The 17,407-nt window shown below is 35.7% G+C and overlaps 1 protein-coding gene and 2 long non-coding RNA genes across 3 annotated transcripts; 1 reads left to right on the forward strand and 2 right to left on the reverse strand.

Moving 5' to 3' along the window:
• The first annotated feature begins 9 nt into the window (after positions 1–9).
• Positions 10–2,786, forward strand: LOC119881824. The gene is made up of 5 exons (XR_005440423.1): positions 10–69; positions 1,585–1,621; positions 1,755–1,760; positions 2,147–2,242; positions 2,520–2,786. It is a non-coding gene; the product is annotated as an uncharacterized LOC119881824 (long non-coding RNA).
• A 3,484-nt stretch (positions 2,787–6,270) lies between these two features.
• LOC119881823 lies at positions 6,271–6,959 on the reverse strand. Its single transcript, XR_005440422.1, has 2 exons — positions 6,867–6,959; positions 6,271–6,569 (listed from the first exon to the last, which is right to left on the reverse strand). It is a non-coding gene; the product is annotated as an uncharacterized LOC119881823 (long non-coding RNA).
• A 71-nt stretch (positions 6,960–7,030) lies between these two features.
• On the reverse strand, positions 7,031–13,113 carry LOC119881822 (T-cell surface antigen CD2-like). The gene is made up of 4 exons (XM_038691929.1): positions 13,038–13,113; positions 11,117–11,434; positions 7,337–7,594; positions 7,031–7,258 (listed from the first exon to the last, which is right to left on the reverse strand). Exons 1-4 carry the CDS (start codon positions 13,111–13,113, stop codon positions 7,068–7,070), a joined length of 843 nt encoding a protein of 280 aa, XP_038547857.1. The 3' UTR covers positions 7,031–7,067.
• Between the last annotated feature and the right edge of the window lie 4,294 nt (positions 13,114–17,407).

A 17,407-nucleotide genomic window follows, 5' to 3' on the forward strand; every position in this document is an offset into this window, starting at 1 on the left:
TATTTTATTTGTTTCACAGCACCAACACCACTGAGGGAAAGAAGCTGAATGAAGATAACAAAACCGCAGGTAGATTTCATCCTTTGATTATAGTGTTCCTGGAGGATTAAATGTGTAGCATTAAAACAGGGATCCCAACACATTTAATTTGGTTTACACAAATTTAGGAAAGCAGTAAATTTGCAAAGTGAGTAGCACCTTAATTTTGACCATGTAGGATTGCATTTGCCAGAGATGCTCACAAGTCTTTGAGCTAGAGTCCAAGTCAAGTCTCAAGTCTCTGTGTCACCTGCTGTGTTCAATCCAGGTTGCTTATAAAACTGCATAGCTATAAGGAATACTGTAACTGTAACCTGTTTTTTCCATTTACAGAGCACAACCATGTAATGTGCAATGCAATTATTGATGGCTTGTGAGAGATTATGATATATGATTTTTGTATTACTCAGTGGAACCACTATATTGTGTTTACTTATATTGATCTCTGATGTATTTTATAGGTAGAAGTTTATATGTTGGTTTATCATTTATTAAACTAGACCTGATGTGTGTGTTTTTTGGAGAGGTGCAGAAACAGGGGGTCTCTGCATGATCAGATGACAAACGTTGGGGTCAGAGGACGTGGGCCAATCATGGACTGACCTACACTTTTGTTTTATTGTTTTATGACATGACGATGTATACTAAAACTGGGTCAGGGAGTGATAGCCAGTCAGACTTCAACAACACTTATTAAATATTGTAAGTCAACACACTCCCCAGACTCTTAAACCTAGTGTAACATTAATTAAATAAAACTGTGACGTTGCATAATCAACAATAAACCTGTAACCTGTTTTTAACTTACAGAGCACAACCATGTAATGTGCAATGCAGTCAATGACAGCCTAAACTACTGTAAGCCAACACATCCCCCACTCTCAAACCAGTGTAACAACAATAAACCTGTAATTTCTTTCTAGCCAACGGTAATAATTAAGTGATGGCAGCCAGCGGGACGTAAATGATTACGTTATCGACTATCACAAGTTTGGGAAGTAAACAAACTCTCATTCATCTTTTCATAACGAACGACAGTCGGAGTAAACCTCTCGTAGGTCGTAGCTAAAGCAAGAAGCGAGCTAACGGTAGATGGCCAATGCTGAGTTGGTGATGTTAACTCACCGCCAAAGTTTATGATGAATGGCTCAGCAGCTGCCGCTGTTTGTTGTCCTCTCTCACGTGTGGCCGCGCAGCAGTGTTACAGCATGTGTTACGTAGGCAGGTTATAGGTATCGGAGGGAGGGAATAACGGTAAGCTCATCAGAAGTTTCCTAAAAAATAAATATTGTTCACGAGTCCCACACCTCGAGTCCAAGTCGAGTCTGAAGTCTTTTGAGGACGAGTCTCAAGTCAAGTCTCAAGTCACTGTATGTGCAACTTAAGTCGCACTCCAGTCCGAGTCTCTAACTCGAGTCCCCATCTCTGGCATTTACTGTAAACAGAAACTAGTTACAACTACCAAGGACATAAAAATATAAACTATTATATTGCTATCGGATATTTTGCATTTAACACTACATTCATTGTTTGCTGCCATTACAGGTCCTGGTGATGGCCTGCCTTGTTTGATGTCTCGCACGTGAGTAAATAGACTTTTTGTAGAGGTAAACACAGAAGTTACAGACAGAAAGCCTGCATGTGTTTTTGAAGACTTGAAATGATAATAGATTGTGTTACCAGCTCTTTCTGTCTTTTTTCTCTTTCTCATTCAGGCAGAAGTGAGTATTCTACTTCAGGCACTACAATTGTATTCCCTCTGGAGTGGAGGTAGCCACCTTATCTGTCTCATGTACTACTGTCAGGAAAAAATGAATGGTTATTTAAAAAAAATCTTACCTGCCCTAGATTTAACATTATTTGCTTTTTCTGTCCTTCATTCTGGTCATGGTCATGCATCTTCCTGTTCATCTGTGCCATGACTGAGTTTTCCATCTTGCATCTACTTTGGATCACTCCACAAATACCGGTTCTATACTGCTGATGTTTCATTTATCTAATGTTAATTCAATTGAAACCATTTTGACAATAAAGTGGGTGCAGTAAAGCAAAATTCTGCTTGAATGTTCAGGTTTTATTAGTTGTTTAAATACTTTCTGTTCTGCAGAGTGGAATCTTCATTCTACAAAAACGAAAGGCCATCATCCGATGTCTCATTGACCATCCGGGAGAAGATGCAAGTGCCTTGATGAAGGACTTTGAGGTTAGTAAAATAGTTTTCAGGATTTTTAAGTGTTCGTTTGAAGTTTTAACTAATGTATTCATTGATGACTGAGATGAGATCACAAACATGCAAAGGAGAAGCACAGGGAATGAGCAGGGAGGGAGTACTCTTTGTGTGTCAATTTCTTGTAACATGCAGTCTGAAAGTTATGGAATCGATCAGGCTTAAAATTAGGATTCAACTACATATTTTGGTGGACTTTTTAGCAAAGCAGTAGATTGTTCGAGGTGTACCTAATAAATTGTCTATTCTACAGACTGCACGCGTCAAGTCCACCATGTTACTATAGTAGCCCTGAACGGACAAACCAAACAATGACTCTAGATAGGGCCTTCCCATTTTTCTGAAGTTTCACTGCCATCGTAGTTTCTCCTATACACTTGGCCCGACCTAGAGCCAGTCTTTGGTTTGTCCATTCTGCACTACTGTAGAAACATGACTATGCAACGTGGCGGACTCTGAGCAAGAGGACCCGTGCCGTCTGTACACATAAAAAGGGTCATAATAGGTGATTATACACTACTGAAAACATTTGTGAATATCATTCTATTTCTGCCATATTTTGCAAATCTCTCTACACACTGGACTTTAAGTTAATTCAAAAGCCAATTATTCTTGGTGCATTTGCACCATTTTTGAGAGACAGCTTACTAATATGCAGAGTTGAGCTCACTGTTTTTATAGTGTGGTCATTGTTACATAGTGTATGTCATTTGTAATTTATGTCATCTTTTTGTAAAGTAACCAGATTGGACAAAAAAATGTCTAATTAAAATGTGATGTGTTCAGTTGCTTTGTTTTTCTTGAGATATATTGTGTATGAAGATAAAGGTAAATATAGTTTAAAAGAATTAAGTACATGTGACATATTTATATTGATAATTGATAGTTAAATATTCAGGTAAATCATTGAGTAAATGTTGCATATTTGTTTTGTTAATTAAAATTTAATATTGTTTCTAGTTATATCTACTTAGAATTTTAGTTATATCTACTCAATTTTATTATCTCCAAGGGTTTCTATTACATTGACTTAAGATTTTAATTAGATCTACTCTGTTTTATCTATCAGGATTAGTTAGTTATTAATTTTTAACTTACATTTACTAAATTCATAAGGTATATTTACTTGATTTCAAAGCTTTTAAATTTACTCAGTATTTTTAAGTGTAAAAATGTTTCACCAATAAAATTAAGTTTATCCCAGTGATAGTTTTTAGAGTGTGTCTATTATCAGATTAGACACAATTGTCTTTTTTGTCCAATGGAGTATTACTGTTTAGTTTATTAACAATTGGTATTTAAATATTTCTGAGGCGCTGTCATCAGCTGGAGGACCACAGTTCCTCCCAAAGCTCCAAGCTCCATCCTGTCTGCCATCACATGTTTCCACACCTGGAAATTTTAAATATAAGTTGTAAAAAACACAAAATTTTAACCATTTTAATTATTCAATTTCCTTAAGTTTGCAAACAGGAAATAAATTGTGCACCTGAGAATTACTATGACCAGTGATGAAATGTGATTTAAGTACATTAACAATTCAGTTGAGTTACTTCCATTAATATACAAACATGCTTTTACATAAAACAACATTACATGAAACCGCTACATTAACTTCTACGCTACATTATACTTCTACATTATACTTAACACTTCTACATATTTATTTGCAGTAGAAAAAATTGTATGCATACTTAGTGGTTACTTTTCAGATTCATATTTAACAAAATACAACTTAAAATAAATTCATTAAATGATGCATCGACATACTTGCAACTAACTTGCCAACATTAAAATACTTCTTACGTTGGTAAAGCATCAGTAATATAATCCAATAACACATATGATCTTACTGTGTGATAATACATATAAAAAAACACTGGGGCCATTAAGTGTGGTGAGTACCTTTTACTTTACATTTTTTGACATTAGGTTTCCACACCTGGAAAAAAATACAAACCACTAATTTTCAGGAATGTACAAATAGTAATGTATTATATGAAATATAAATAGATTTTTAGATCACAATATGTTTATGTATCCTGTATTTGTGAATTGTTAATATATCACAGTCCTCTGACTGGAAAACAGTTTGACTTTAGTTACCAGAGTACAATTTTTTGTGGTGATGTTTAAGTTAACATCAAAACTTGTGTTGAGTGAAAAACTTTATCTCAAACTTACAGGACTTAATTTTACAATTCTAGTAAAGTCCCCCACGTTTCCAAAGATAGCACATGACATTTCATGACTGCAATGTTGTTGTATGAATGTGGTCCCAGGGTAGGTCAGTGTTTGAAAGCAAAACGCATCACTGAAGATGATGTCAGACATTTTTTAATGTCCTTATCCCATAGTTGTATAAAATGTGTCCAATTAAACAAGTGAATCAGTTCACCATGAGAGACTCTGAGTAGCATCAGCAACAGTCCAGTCACAGCTTCCATGTCTGCTCAGTGTTCAGCCTCTGTTGACCGAGTCAGCAGCTTCCAGTCAAACCTCTCAACTTTACCCCAACACTGAATTATTCAAATTATGAAAACATCACACAAAGTGTCCATTGCTACAGTTGAGTAACATTGACATCTGTACTTCTGTTGTGACACCTACATTCTAAACTGGAAACCACAAAGTCAACGGAAACTCATCAAACGAAATAGGAAACATGTTTGATGGTGTCAAAAGATAAATTATCACATGATCAGAATCTGATCAGCTCTAAGGTCCCTTTCCTCTTGAACCTCATGTGCTTGAGTTTACTAAATTCTACAAAAACACTTTGTCCATCTCAGTTTTGTCCTTGTTTCAGTAAAGCAGGAAAAGGAAGAGAACAACACTCTATTAAAAGGTGTTCCTCCTTTGCTGCTAAATGACTATTAGCAGCAAACACTGAAAAGTGGAAGTATATTTCAAATTTCAGATGAAAAGACAGTAGGCTATATTATCTATGTCTGGATCATCACAATAGACTAATCCCCCCCATTAACTTAAAAATTTGAGCAAGCAGCAAAATTAAAAGTACACACCCACTCATATTTATCATTACATTGAGGGGATATATTACCGTCAACTGTCAAAGCTGCTTTTAACACCCTTTGAAATTCGCACCATGTAACTGACAAACGAATGTTGTAAGACTAAAAGCTGATGCTTGAGAAAAGTGTTTACCTCATGGAAACAAATGCGTGCATACTGTGAATTAAAATTATCGTTAGGCCAGAAAACCAAAGGAAGACAGCTTGATTGAGTTTGAGATTAACACTCACACACTGAACCTTTAATAAATCTGCATATGCAAGAGCATGTTAGTTTGTTTGGTAAACTCTGACCCTCGACTCACCCATCAACATCTGTTTAAAAAAATAGATTTTGATTTATGTAAATGCAAAATGTATTACTTTGACATGAAGATTTATTTATTTTATTTATTAGTTTATTGACAGGGACAGTGTACATTAATTAACATTGCTGCAAATGTACCAGAATTTGCCAAAAGGCTATTTTTCATCCGTTGTCCCTGGACAGATCTTAAAATTGTCTACCTAAAAAAAACAACAATAAGAAATTACAGTGAACAATACAAATATAAAAGCAGTAAAACAGATATATCTCTTCAAATCCTGTTGATAAAGATAAAGTGATAACATGTAATCACTGATGATAAACCAAAATAAACATACTGATGCCACTTGTTCAGAGAAGTTTAGAGTACTGTTCAGGTCTGCCAATCATTGTAGAATACATAATACATTATTACAGAGTGTTTTAATAATGAAATAAAAGTAAAATGCTCATAAATTGGACACAAATAAAAATGAGGAAGTGGAACATCTAACGATAAGAGATATTAAAATTGTAGCAAAATATAATCTTACGAAAATATTAAATAGTCATAATACATAATCTAGTCTATAAAACTAGCCACACTGTGATTCAAATGCTGGAGCTGATACTTTGATGCTCAGTCACAACCCAGAAGTACAGTAAAGGTGAATAAAATAATATGAGCACTGATGGCTTTTTATTTTCCTATTGGAAATCACATTAAAATAAGGTGAAAGACCTTCAGGCATCTTGGCACACCTCCTCCACCTGCCTTCAGCGGTGCAGTGAACACTGAATCAGCTGCCTCTGCGGACTTTGGCATACACACATTCATCTCCTGTTGGTTCAATGGCCTGCCGAGGTCACTGTGAAATCTTGACTTGGCCGTACTCCACCTCCACCTCTTCCCTTTGCTGTCTCCCAGGCAGCTGCACAACCCTGACATCAGCATAGGTTAATTCCTGTTCATCTTCTTCTTCTGCAGAGTAAAAGGAAGTGATGGCACAAATATATCATATTTAATGATTAGATAAATCAGTACAGAAAGGTCACATCACTTTTGATATCAGAAGTCAATTGTTAAAGGAATAGTTTAACATAATCAGAAATACGCCTTTTCGCTTTCTTGCTAAGAGCTAGATGAGAAAACTGGTGTCACCCAGTGATCTAACTCTCTGCAAGTAAGCCAGTAAAGTGTATTTCCCATAATGTCTGTTGTTTTGATTTGTAAAAAGAGCTAAAAAGAATGACTGCAATGATGGTTCAGGTTTAGTACCTTTTGGTCTGTTGTTTTCCTGTTTCTTGTGAGCACAGGCGACTGACCCCCCAACTGCCAACAGAATTAACAGTGCAGAGAGTACGCTGGCGATTACTGGCAAATTGCCTTTTTCAGTAATAAAGACACAAGAGACACACGATCTTTAAGTTAACAAACTTTATGGGTGGAGACAGACAAAAATGAAAAGGGAAAATGACTTTAATAAATCCACTGCAGTAGGGTTAGTTTGCACTCACTAATGTACCATGGGACATCACTGCTGGGGACGCTCACAGTATCTGTGATCATGGTAGGTGTTGTTGCTGGTTCAATGCACAGGGTGTTATTGGCTTCAAGCACCCACTGTGATATGTGTGTCATATTGATGGTGCAGTTAATGAATATGAAGCCTGTGGAAAAGAATCAGATAAATGATGTACAGTTAATAATCAGAGTCAGTCATACTAATCAAACTGTTTTCTACTCACCACAGGTAGATATCTTCTCTTTTTTGGAGACACTACTGACGTTATTCCTGACTGAGCAGACCAGCTGTCCTGACACGTCTTGTTTCAGAGTGATGTTGTTACTCTCATTGTTTCCAGAGAGGAGCTGAGCGTCTGTCAGTGTGTGTCCATCCAGAGTCCAGCTGTACTGAGGACTGTCCCCTCCCTCAGAGGAGCAGGACACCCTCATCTCTCCCTGGGACAGACACTCAGAGACCAGCAGGACAGAGGTCACAGGAGCTGAAGGAAACACATTCTTCTTGATAAATCTTGGTTATTCTACACAGTTTCTAATAGGCATAGATAGATATACAGTACAAATATATTGGCAGAATATGAGATACATGAAGTTTGGAAATAGAATATAACATGTGTCTATTAATATCACTAAATTCTCCAGTAGTCAAAATTGTTATTTACCTTGAGTGACCAACTTTATAGTCTACAGCTCTGATCTCGTTCCATTTGAATCAAAGATTTCAAGAGTTTATTCACCACCATCAGTCCAACTCAGGTTGTTGATCCTAAATGTTGCATCACTGGGAGTAAATGAGGATCTGTCTATTTTACTTTTTACTTCACTATATTTATTCTGCAGCTACAATTAGTAGTTATTTTTCAGATTCATATTTTACATGAATTAATGAATTAATATGCAAGTTACATGATAATGCATCAATAATAATAGTCCAATTATACATATTATTATATGATAATATTCTGACAAAACACTCTGAATGGGGCCATTCAGGACTGTGAGTGTAATGTGTAGAAGGACTCAGGATCGGCTGTGATGGTTACTGATTTTAATAAAAGAAGCAAGGCATGGCCTCCAACATGGCATACAGGTAATTGCAACAATGACACGTCCCTCCTTATTGATATTGTGCATAATCCCACATCACTACCATGTGGTGAAATGAGGACTAGAACAATAGGCTTACTTTAATTTGTAATAACCTAATTATATTTTGCAGGTACTTGTGTTCTCTTACTTAAGTAAACATTTGAATGCAGGGCTTTTACTTGTCATGGTGTATTTTTAATGTTACAAAAATTTCCAGTACACTATAAAGAAAATCTGTAATTTTAAAGTTTTATTCCTTTTTATTTCACAGTTTTCCTGTATTTTTGAAATACATGAAAATATCAAAAAAGTGCAAAAATAAACTGTGAATTTACATGTCTAATGTAAAATAATATGAAAAACCTGTAGCTGTGATTAACCATAACATTTCTGTTATTTTAAAGAAAATATTGTTTTTTTACGTAAACAAACATATATAAATAATTTTTATTATTTAAAAGAAGAAACTGTTAAAAATAAGTTTAATACTGTAAAAACATTTCTTAAACTTGGTACAATTAGTAACAGTTAACCGTAACAAAAAACATTTTTTCTGTAACTTGACATAGGTTTTCTAGTTAATTGACAAATATCTCCTTTAATTATTGATATTTGGAAAATAAAAACATTGAATAAATGTTATTTTAATCAGTATATAGTGTCTACAAGTATTGTTAAACTGTCGAAACAGTTTTGAACATTGAAACAGCCATAATTACTGTAATTTCACAGCTTTTGAATTTTATTATAATTCTTAGATTACAAGTTAGATTAACATAGTATATAATTGCCCCAAAGTGGAAAATTACAGAAAGGTAATATTTAATTTATTGTTAAATGACAGGTGTTCACCTTTTAATGGGGTTAAAAAAGAAAACTTCCTGTAAAATTATGGGTTTGTGATGAAAATTTATTTTAATGCCATTTTACAGATACTTGATTGAAGAGTCTTAGCTATAGGTGTATTATCAAACCTAAAGTAAACATATTTAAATCCTGTTTTTTCATAATTAAAAATGACCACATGTTCACATTATTTTACATTACCATTTATCCTATAATAGAGACCAGAAATCCATTTTGAGTAATCTTGTACTAGGGCTATTTCTGAAAGTTTCAGACTTCCTTAAATTTACTTAATTTGAGCAAATTCAGACATTTATTCATTTAGCGGACGCTTTTACCTAAAGCAACTTACAATCAAGGTCACAAGTGGATGGGTCACAGTGGGTTAAAAGAATTGTTTTTTTTTATATACATTATTGACGATATTTTCAGATCTATTCATTAGAAACCTAATTGGGTCAACATAAAGAATATTTTGGATACTGTTAGACACAGCTCCAAGATGCAAAAAAGTGCAATCTGAATGTAAAGCAATTGGAAAGTATTTCTTAAAATGCTGGCATTTTGCTTTCATTCAGGACTGATCCAAAGACTTCTTCCCTGGTTTCAATATGATATTTTATGACTTTCTAAAGCCAGTTTAGGTATCTGGTAAATGTTGTTACGGCTATATGCGTTTCTCTGTGCTGTGTATCCTTGTTCCTTTTCTGTCTTCTAGTTTTGCCCCAGGAGTGCTACAGCTGATTGCTGAATTAGGTCCACCTGGCCTTGCAAGGCAGCGCACAACTATGTGCACGGGAGTTGGGGAAGTCCAACATTTCTAAATTAAGTTGGTATACAAAAAAGATGTAAATATATGCAAGTAGAAAGACAAGTGCGAATGTGAAGTTTTTCTTGGCAGTCCAAATGGATAAATTTGTTTGCAAGTTTTTGGTATGCAAGCCAAAAGTACATTTTCAGATTCGACTGACTTTGCACAACAACACCTCTGGATGACCTAAACAAACCACTTGGGTTCTTAGCTCAATTGGAAAATATAAACAACGTTAAACAAAATCAACAGTATATCTATCCAAGGTCTGCAAGACATTAAGTAAGTTTCCCTTAATAATTGGTATGGTGACCAAGTTCTGGAAATGTGTTAGTCCATAGCCCATAGAAAGTCTGGTGGCTACATGGCTGCAGAAATGACAGAGCAGATAACCACTCCCCCTCCACCACCAGCTCTTCCATTAAGTGTGAGCAATAAGCAAAAGGCAGATGATCTACATTAGCTTGCCGTTCCTTACATCCAAAAGCTTGACAGCGTTTGATTTACAATATAACTGCATTGATAAATAGGACTGTGTGATCTGACGGTATACACTATATTGACAAAAGTATGGAGACACCCCTTCCGAATCATTGAATGCAGAAAGTTGGCAGCTTCTGCAGATGCGCCGACTCCGCGCCGAGAGCTACAGACCTCCAAATGTCGTGTGGCCTTCAGATTAGCTCTAGAACAGTGCGTAGAGAGCTTAATAGAATGGGTTTCCATGGCAGAGCAGCTGCATCCAAGCCTTACATCACCAAGTGCAATGCAAAGCGTCAGATACATGGTGAAAAGCACGCCGCCACTAGTGCTGTGGAGACGTGTTCTCTGGCATACCAAAACATTTAGGACAATTTCATGCTCCCAGCTTTGTGGAAACAGTTTGGGAATGGCCCCTTCCTGTTCCAACATGACTGTGCACCAGTGCACAAAGCAAGGTCCAGAAAGACATGGATAAACGAGTTTGGTGCACAGTCCTGACCCCAACCTGATAGAACACCTTTGGGATGAATTAGAGCGGAGAGTGCGAGCCAGGCCTTCTCATCCATCTCAGCCTGATTATTTGTATTATAGCAGTGTTCAACTATATTTAAAGGTAATTTAATTGTTTTTATAGGTGTATATGTTCTTAATTAAACAATAAAAGCCCCAAAAATTGCATTGTATTTTTACGAGTTGGTTGTTTACTGTTATTTTACGGTATTTTTCTGCCGCCCCAGCTGCCAGAATATTTCCGTTTTTTCACCATTTTATTTACCTTGAATGGTCAAATGTAGAGTCCGCTGCTCTGATCTCTGTCCATTTGAATCAAAGATTTCTAGAGAATATTCACCACCATCAGTCCAGCTCAGGTTGTTGATCCTAAATGTTCCATTAATGGGAGTAAATGAGGATCTGTTTTCTATCAGATTAGACAGAATCTGATTTTTTCTCCCTGCAAGTATTACTGTTCTGTTGCTTAACAATTGGTATCTAAATATTTCTGAGGCGTTGTCCATCACCTGGAGGACCACAATTCCTCCCAAAGCTCCATAACACTGAGCTCCATCCTGTCTGCCATCACATGTTTCCACACCTGGAAATTATGAAATATAAGTTATTAAAAAAATGTAAAAAACAACATTGATAATTGACAATGAGATGTAATTAAACCCACAGAAACAGGGGTTCACTGCAGCTGTTTCTGTCAGACCAGATTACAAAACGTGAACTTATTCTTGTGCAGCTAAGAATTACACAGGAATGTGCCCAGACGTGAAGTGTAATTAAGTAAATTAAGTACTGTATTAAAGTTCAGTTTTGAGGTACCTCTACTTTATTTGAGAACTTTAAAAAAAAAAAATCTGAAATACCTTTTATATTTATTTCTTTGCATCTGTCAAAGCACTTTGACAAACTTATGTTCACTGTTTTAATCTTGTTTTTAATATCTTGTCTGTTAATTATTAATTTTACTTTTTTATTTATTTGTTTTCTCTCTGAAGTATCTTTGTATTTGTACTTGCAGCTTCAGTTCTGTAAAGCACTTTGAATGAACGCAGTGTATGAAAACTGCTATATAAATAAGTTTGCTTGCTTGCTATGTTACCACTACCACATTTCAGAAGGAAACATTGTACTTTTTATTTCACTACATTTATTTTACAGCTATAATTAGTAGTTTTCAGATTCATTTTTATGAATATTAAAGTTGCTGACATTAATATGATACTTACATGGTAATGTATAAATAATAATAGTCCAATTATACATATTATTATTATTATTATTATTATTATTATTATAATTTATATGAAACAACACACTGAATTGGGCCATTCAGCACTGTGAGTGTAACGACTCAGGATCAGCTGGGATGGTTACTGATTTTAATGTCAGAAGCAAGGCATCACCTCCAACATGGCATACAGCTAATTGCAACAAGATACACTTCTGTCCTTTTCCTATTGCGCATTATTCCACAGCACCACATTGTGGTATAATTAGGAATAGAACAATAGGCTTACTTATTTTTTTTTAATTAACCACAATCAATAGGCAAAGGCAATACAGAAAATATAAAGACTAAGCAGACCGGGACAAATAAAACAAAAGAACAGAACAATAAAACACAAACAACAACAAAAATAAAATGAATAAAAACAAAACAACATAGTGTATGAGGGAGATATAAAGTAATATAAAACCAATTTAGATTTTTTATTAAGTAACTTGCTAATCATTAAAGAAGTTTTAATAGCTTTTTATATAATTTAGAGAGTCAAAAGATATTGTAATTCAATACAGAACAGATGAAAAGAGGGAGACTGGGACTCTGACCAGATATCCTCTGCCAAGACTTCCGTGAAGTTTAATTTCCATAAGAGAAACGATTTGGGAAAGTCACTATGACCACAGATCAGTACTTTTCTGATATGGCGATTATTACACATAAGATTAAAAATCTTTCCCACCAAGTGAGAGCTTGGGGATCTCTCCTTTCAGGACCTTATAACAATGCACTTTTAAGTAAGAATAGTAACTTTGGAGATATACTTTTTAAAACATTATGAAATTCTTTTCGAGAAGTATCCAAACCCTTATGATGAACAAAATCCTCAGATTCACAAAATTCGCCTCTATCATTAAGTACTTATTGTATTTACTAAATTCACCTGTAGGCAAAAATACTTATTTACCTTGAATGGTCAAGGTCATTATGTAGTTTTCAGTGGACACTAGCGTACGGGCATGCCTGAACGCATGAGCAAGCATTATCCGGAACACAAGAGCTTTCATACAGAAATCTCACAATAAACGCGGAAACACCGGCATGCCAACTGTGGCTTTTCTCCAGACATGTTCAGGCTCTGTTACTTTAATGTTCTCGGCTCAGAGGCAGAACAACACCGGCTCCGTAACTTTCATTCAGCGCAGCTAGTCGGCATATTGGCACAATCCTCCCTTAAATAAAGGCAGTGACGCGGCTGTAGACAGACAGGGAGACGGATTCACACAACATGCTGGAAACTCAGGTAAACTCCCACTGCAACGTTACGGTAATAGTTTTATCAACTTGAGGTTGAACTAATCCATGCTGGTGACATGATAACGTTACAGTTACTACATTTAGCCGATGTGCTACAGCGTTAGCTCGCCTGACTGTTTTTCAGTAACTATCATTACTATATGTGTATCTTTCACCTGAGGCTCAGCAATGTCAGCACAGCTAAATGCATTGGATGACAACAAAACGGTTAGTGAAATGGACTGGATATTATAAATGAGATTGTTGCTACACTTTAGTTAGACAGTTAGACCGCAGTAAGAAACTTTACTGTAGTGTTAGTGGACGACTCTTCCTCTGTGTTGTTGCCATTTTGTTGCAGTATTGTATATTATGGGTCACGTTAGTTACAGTGACTGAGAGGTGGAGAAGCGTACCTGAGTATCGGTAAAACCACAATAAATCTAAATTGAACATTATGAAGCAAACAGCGGCAGGTCTAAGCTAATGTAGATTAGCTGGCTGCCCTGCCTGCATCACTATAGACAAGTGAACAAATCGCTCCACATTTGCTTTGTACCAACAGACAACAGTTTGACATAATATGGTAATATGGTAATATGGTACGCAGGACAGTAACATAGGTCGCGTTAGCTGGTGAAGTAATGTGGAGAGTGATACAACTTTGCACCGGATAACGTCAGCAACTACTCTTCGTGAATTCCAGCCTTTCTGATGTTCTCTGTGTTTTAACTCGACAACATCTGATTGTATTTGGTCTGATGGGCTTCAGCACATTAAACTTTATTGCTGTTTTGTATCCTTACGTGGACCGCTTCGCCTTCAACGTGACATACAGGCAATTGCAACAACAACACACTTCACTTCCTCCCTTTGTCCTCCTGTACATTATCCCACAGCACCTCCTTGTGGAATTGTGTAGAATAGAACAATAACTACGGGAACAGCCGGTAGGTTTACTTTTCCTTGTAATACTTTTCTGGCATCACGTTTCCACCGCTGTAAAAGATGTAAAACAATTTTGATCCTTTGATTTCTTCTAAATCAACAGATCTACAGAGACAGTGGGTTTCGCTGCAGCTGTGTTTCTTTCTTTCTTTTTGCATTGAGAATGTTCACAGTAGGTTTCCACACCTAAAATAAAAGTTTAAAAAAATAACATTTCACAAGCCTCTAACTGGAATATGGTTTGATTTTACAAATATAAAGATTTTGTGTTTTGGTCTCTTGTTAATTTTTCCAGTGAAGGTAAGCATATTGTAGCTGCAATGAAGTGTCTGTAAAGTGTTTTTTTCTTCATTTTATAATTTTTTTTTACTATAAAGCAACTTTCATGTGAAAACCAGGATTTATAAAGAACATGGCTAACATTTTAAACTACATTTGTTAAAAACAAGAAGTAACAATATTACTATGATTATTTAATTATTATATAGGGACTGTAACTGTAAGTACTTCTTAATATGTTCTTGTGAGCAATAACCAAACAAAACATTTCCACTGGTGCAAAATTCCTCCTCTTAGTAGAACATTTAGTTAAGGCAGTATTATCTTTATAACTTGAAATTGAGTAGAATAATAAAAGTATTTGTAGATAAGCCATTTGTAAGATTAAACCAGAGAAAGCTTTCACTTTGTTACAGCAACATAAATCTATGGAAGTCAATTGACGATCAAAGCTGACAAAACATTTAAGTGTCCCGATTCTTGTATGAATGTGGTCCCAGCATGGGTCAGTGTTAAAGCTGCAAAACACATCACTGAAGATGATGTGACTGTACTTTTTGAATGTATTATCCCAAAACTGCATAAAATGTGTCCAATTAAACAAGTTAATCAGCTCACCATGAGAGAATCCGAGTAGCATCAGCAACAGTCCAATCACAGCTTCCATGTCTCCTCAATGTTCAGCCTTTGTTGACCCAGTCAGCAGCTTCCAGACAAACCTCTCTACTTTATTCAATAGCAAACATGCACATCCTACACTGATCAGCCTGAAATGTCTTCTCTTAGTGATCAGCAGCAAATAAGAAGGTGTGAAAACTCTCGATAAGCAGGGTGTTGTTAAAACAGTACAGCAATGAGAGGAAATAGGAAACAGGGTTAATGCGGTCACTACGTGCAAAGTTATTGACACTAAAAGCTCCATAAACAAGTCATCTGCTTGCCCCAGTTGATATCTTCTTATATAAATCTATTCTTTGCTGCAGCCTTTGCACAAAATCTAACCAAAAGTGAAAAAGTGAAACAAGTAATTTTCTCTATTATTGGACTTGACAAGCAGAGCAAAGATCAATGCTAGTTGGATGCTCATTTTCACTTTGAGGTTTCACAGCTTTAATTACTAAAACATAAGTCTTTCAGAGAGGTGTGTTGGATCAGAAACTTCTAATATCTATGTGTTTGTCTTCATCAGGTAAGAATATAATTAAACACTTATTTACATAATAAGCTGTTTCATCAGGACAGTTGATATTTCCTATACCAATGCTTGTATGCACTTATAAGGAAACATGAAGTCATTTTAACACCTTCAGGTCTCTGGTACATCATAAGGATGTACCCTTAGCGGTTTAACTAAAGTTTTCTACTCTTTATTCATTTGACAAAACTAATCTACAGTCAGAGGATTTTTAGTTTGTCTTGTGTCAGAGGTATCAACATCATAATGGACTGACTGACTGAACAAAGCAATATTCTACCACCTCACTAGAATTTGGGGATGACAACTGTTCAACATCTCGGCTGCCTATTTGTAGGAGGGAATTGGTTACAAGCTAGTTTAACCCGTGTCATTACCAACGGTCCTCACAGCTGTCAAGTTTATTATTTTCAGTGCTCGACTTCTTCAAACTGTAATGTCAAACTTCATGCTAAAAGCTTTATGGAGATGCTGGTTGTTTAATAATGTGTAATAATGGGAAACACAAAATTCAGGTGGCATTTAATATCATCCCTGATGAGTCAGCACACATGTAGGAATTATTTAGTCTTCTCTCCTCTTTTGTGCCTTTTGTTTATGAAAGTAGCCTCTTTAAATGTGCATGCGGCACCTATTCATGTCAATGATAAATTTTAATTAATTTATAAACTTCTGGCCTTTAATAGCTGCTGTGTTTCAGCAAGTTTTCTTCTAATGTTATAAACTTTCTGTACATTCAAAATCCAAACCCAAAAATCTGTGTTCTGACATTTCGAGAATAAAGTTGTAAAATATATAAAAGATTTACCAGCACTTTACTCTTCTGTGCATTAGAGTATACTTTATTGCTCCGCTGATAATGGTTGTATTTCCTTCAGACTGTTTGACAAGAATTAGACCACAGACCCCCATTTGATTAGATTTTGTCCTAGGGTCGCCCATCTGATAGGAATTTGTCTTAGTTGTTCTGTTACAGAAAGTATGAAACCATGACCGAAACAGCCATACATTTTGTCAGTGTGTTACTTATGGATGGAATTACAGTGAAAATATATTTGTCCCCTTTTTGCTGGAGCCCCACTGGAGCCCGTTCAAGGATCCCTGGGGGATCCCAAACCCCACTTTGAGAACCACTCTAAGTGACGGGCCACAGAGCTGTCAGAGGAAAGATGCCACACAGCAGTCCAAAGTTTTTACAAGTGTAAATAATTGTAGAAAATAGAAATATATATATACATATACATATTATGGCATGCCGTTTAGGAATAATATATAATAATATATATTTATGAAGTTTGTCCATCTGAATATATGGAATGAACCTTGATATATTGAATGAAAGTTGGAATACATTGACAGAAATGTCATCAAAGGGATACCTTTCTGAATTCCCTGGATTTACAAAATGGCATCGGCCAAAATAGTCCAATACTTTGCTGAACTGTAGAGTTTTTTTGCAACAACTGCTCATACTCCAAACGACATAAACAGTTTGGAAGTTATATCGCGTCAACTTGAGGATTATATTTCATTTCATTTTCATTTCATTTATTTATTTAAGGACAGTGCACATTAATAAACATTTCTGTAAATGTGCCAGTGTTAGCCAGCAGGCTAAT

This window comes from Micropterus salmoides, unplaced genomic scaffold (assembly GCF_014851395.1).
Source record: "Micropterus salmoides isolate LMB-PRFRI ecotype aquatic unplaced genomic scaffold, ASM1485139v1 Ms_hic_scaffold_2726, whole genome shotgun sequence".
Lineage (NCBI taxonomy): Eukaryota > Metazoa > Chordata > Actinopteri > Centrarchiformes > Centrarchidae > Micropterus > Micropterus salmoides.